At 43.4% G+C, this 3,549-nt stretch overlaps 1 protein-coding gene across 1 annotated transcript; it reads left to right on the forward strand.

Moving 5' to 3' along the window:
- Positions 1-376: 376 nt before the first annotated feature.
- Positions 377-3,107, forward strand: LOC149840586 (CBS domain-containing protein CBSX6-like). The gene is made up of 2 exons (XM_090004479.1): positions 377-1,031; positions 2,004-3,107. Exons 1-2 carry the CDS (start codon positions 634-636, stop codon positions 2,869-2,871), a joined length of 1,266 nt encoding a protein of 421 aa, XP_089860605.1. The 5' UTR covers positions 377-633; the 3' UTR covers positions 2,872-3,107.
- Positions 3,108-3,549: the final 442 nt, after the last annotated feature.

The following is a 3,549-nucleotide window of genomic DNA, read 5'->3' on the forward strand; positions in this document are numbered from 1 at the left end:
CACAAATTTTTACCACTACGAAAAGTTTGTGAAAGAATTTAAGGTCAACCAACGAATAAGCCAACAATAGTCTGTTGCCACATAAATATGAAAAATCACTTTTAAGTGTACTGTAGGCCGAAGATCGGCGGTCCACGGGCAGCGTTGGAGACGTACAACAGAGGACCTGTCGTAGACTTGATTTATAAGTACAATATTGTGTCACTCATTACTCATTGGTTTCATTGGCGGCACTTCTGCGAACACGTCTCTCTCTCTCTCTCTCCGATAAATCCGGCAAATCTCCCGGAAAGCAACAGGAAAATCGGATCCCCACCGTCCGATCCCCTCGTTTCCCTCATCCCCTCACAAAAACCAGAGAAACAAACAAAAAGCCATTTGAGAGAGAGAGAGAGAGAGGCTCGATCCCCAACTCAGCGATCTATCTCTTCGATCTGTCTCCTGTCTCCGCGCCGATAAACTCTGGCGGTTTTGATGCCACCCTTTCTGTGAGAAGCAGCAGCACAAAATAGAAACCATCACCCCAATTATTCATGAGAATTTCCCCACTCCCATGGATCCCCTCATCCTAAACCCCCCCAAATCCTTGGGTGGCGTCCTCCTCTTGTTGATCTTCCTGCATTCCCTCTTATAATGATCAATATCCATTTCCCCAATTGCCGATTTCTCGTTTGGATTTCGTCGCCCATTGACATGGCCGCCCTGTTTCTGTACCATGTGGTGGGCGACCTCACGGTGGGGAAGCCCGAATTCGTGGAGTTCCTGGAGACGGAGACGGTGGAATCGGCCATCAGGACGCTCGAGGACTGCACCGAGGGCGGAATTCCGGTGTGGAGGAAGCCGCAGAAGAGCGACGAGTCCGGCGAGGCGATGCAGCAGCGGTTTGTGGGTATCATCAATTCGATGGATGTGATCGCCTTCCTGGCCAGAGAGAGCAACTTGGTCGATCAGGAAGCCGCTCTGAGGACGCCCGTCTCCGAGGTGATCGTCCCCAATAGCTCCCTCCTCAAGTTGGTAGATCCCGGAACCCGGTAAGTGTCGGCGAGTTTCCCGCATTCTGCGGAAGAAGTGTGCCGGAGAATTTTGATGATTGTTGCTTTGTTGGTTCCTTTATTGAATTGCGCAATGTTATTTTTTTGTTGGTAATTGTTTGGTGGTTTTTGTGTGTATCTGGTTGCATATGTTGGGTTTTTGCTTAGTTGGTTATGCTCACTATTAGCATAACAGAGCATTAGGTACCTATAAGGATTTAGGGCGTTATATATTTGAATGTGTAGATCTGGAATATTGTTTTTAGAATCCAATTATCTGGAGAATTACATGCTTTCTTGTTTACAGCATATATACTGGGACTGTTCTTGCATCATTCCCTTAGTTTGTTCTCATAGAAGATTTGATATTCATAGTCAATATAGTTAGCACTTTATTTTCTCTTTCTGGAGGTTGTCTGAAAGGTGGGCTCAATGCATTATGGGCCCAGTTGCTAATGGATTAGGTGAGTTATTTGAAGGGATGTAAGTTGCACATTTTGTTGATTGACTCGATTTAGTTGGGTTGCTTATATTTTTAGATTATAGATGATTCATCTTAGCATTTGTTGACCCAAGTGTCAATGTTATCATGATTGTCTTTTGACTAGGCTTAGGTTGAATCAGAACACCATCTATTCGTGTAGAAAGGTCTTCACTGAATGCGGTTGAGGATTGGGGTTTTCTTATTCTCTTCATTATGTTCATGCGAGCTGGTTTGCTTAATGGATTCCTGAACTTCTTCCTAATGCATTATTGGTTCAATTTTATTTGAGAGATATTTGGTTTGTTTGGTTATCAGGGGTTATCAATGTGATGATGATTTTGGTTGTTGTCAATTGTTAAAAACTGGTGTCAAAATTGTCTTAGAACAATTGTTGATCAAAATTTTCTAATATAATCTTGTCTTGGTGATAAGATGATTAAAACCATAAATTGCATTCTTGGGTTCCTAACTTTTTATTGATGAAACAGATTGATAGATGCACTGGAAATGATGAAACAAGGAGTCAGACGCCTTCTTGTACCTCGAAGCATGGGATGGAAAGGCATGAGCAAGTGTTTCTCTGTCCTTTACAATGGAAAATGGCTCAAGAACATTGAGACTTCAAGCAATGGTGGAAACAACAACAGTAATAGGTTTTCTTCAGCCAGCTCTGAAAACAATTTGTGCTGCCTCTCTAGGGAAGATGTCCTCCGCTTCCTTATTGGCTGTCTTGGTGCCCTGGCTCCTCTGCCACTCTCCTCCATCTCCTCCCTCAATGCTCTCACTCCAATTTTTCTCTCTATTGATGCTTCCTCTCCTGCTATCCATGCCTCCAAAACCCGCAACCATGATCCAAGTGCAGTTGCTGTTTCGGAACAGCTGGCAGACAACCAGATCAAAATCATAGGAGAGATATCAGCGTCTAAACTCTGGAGATGTGACTACTTCTGTGCTGCATGGGCGCTTGCCAACCTCTCAGCTGGGGAATTTGTCATGGGTGTTGAAGATGATGCACCTTTGTTTATTCCCAATATCTCCATCAATAATACAGCAGAGAGAAATGGAGGAGAATTGGGTTCTCGACCTTGGAAGTTTAGCAGCAGGAGAATTGGATTCTATAGTGCACACACAAATCTAGGCAATGGGATTGGAAGAATATACCGGGGGAGGAGTGCACCCTTAACTTGTAAGACCACAAGCTCATTAGCTGCTGTAATGGCACAGATGCTCTCCCACCGAGCTACTCATGTGTGGGTAACCGGCGATCAAGATGAGGATGTTTTGGTGGGGATGGTCACTTACACTGATATACTTCGTGCAGTCACTAGACCTACCAATCTGCTTGCTTCAGTTTGAGGCATTCTAGTAGAGTAGGTAAGATCTTCCTGTGATTGGCTTTTCTTCTGTTTTTATCGTTCTACTAGATTTTAGAATATGCATGTTTTAAGCTATAGATTTAGACAACCAAAAGACGACTGATCATTGTTCCTGTTCTTGTTATAAATGATTATTGTGTGCAGTGTTTGTTCAATCTTCTTTGAACTTTTAGCCTGAAATTCCTTTAGTAGCAATCTTGAACTGAGAATGTCTGCTTATCAGTTTGCTTGCTATCTGATCAATTTTTTTACTCCCCAACAGATGGATTTTGTTTAATGCACTTGCATTTTTGAAAGTCAATCAGACACATCAGATTCTGGTGTTGCTCTGTGTGTTTGTATGTTGAATAGCATTTGTATTTGCCAGTAGTCTTATATCTGACTTGGGGATTATGCCTGTCAAATGCAAACATAGTGGAAGGACAAAAGAATTGGTGGTGTCTAGGGCACTAATACAATTTACTGTCGTGAACCTTTTGAGGAGTTACCAACGGGGGCTGGGTTGACTCGGCCTGGATCGCTCAGTCACTGGGTCAAAAACCAAGGTTGAATTCGGCTTTGCAGTTTGAAGTAGGCAACCCCTATATCTCGTGAACAGCACATCGGAGTGTACGGGGGTGCTCACGAGTATGCAAAATTTTCATGGGTATGAGCAGGC

The sequence above is a fragment of the Nuphar pumila genome, chromosome 4, assembly GCF_984573655.1.
Source record: "Nuphar pumila chromosome 4, dmNupPumi1.hap1.1, whole genome shotgun sequence".
NCBI lineage: Eukaryota > Viridiplantae > Streptophyta > Magnoliopsida > Nymphaeales > Nymphaeaceae > Nuphar > Nuphar pumila.

What these genes read in the sequence shown, in the direction of transcription:
- LOC149840586 (XM_090004479.1), top strand. Translation starts at nt 634, where the DNA reads ATGATCAATATCCATTTCCCCAATTGCCGATTTCTCGTTTGGATTTCG. An exon ending in TTGGTAGATCCCGGAACCCG is followed by an intron (nt 1,032 to 2,003) that starts GTAAGTGTCGGC and finishes TTGATGAAACAG; the next exon opens with ATTGATAGATGCACTGGAAA.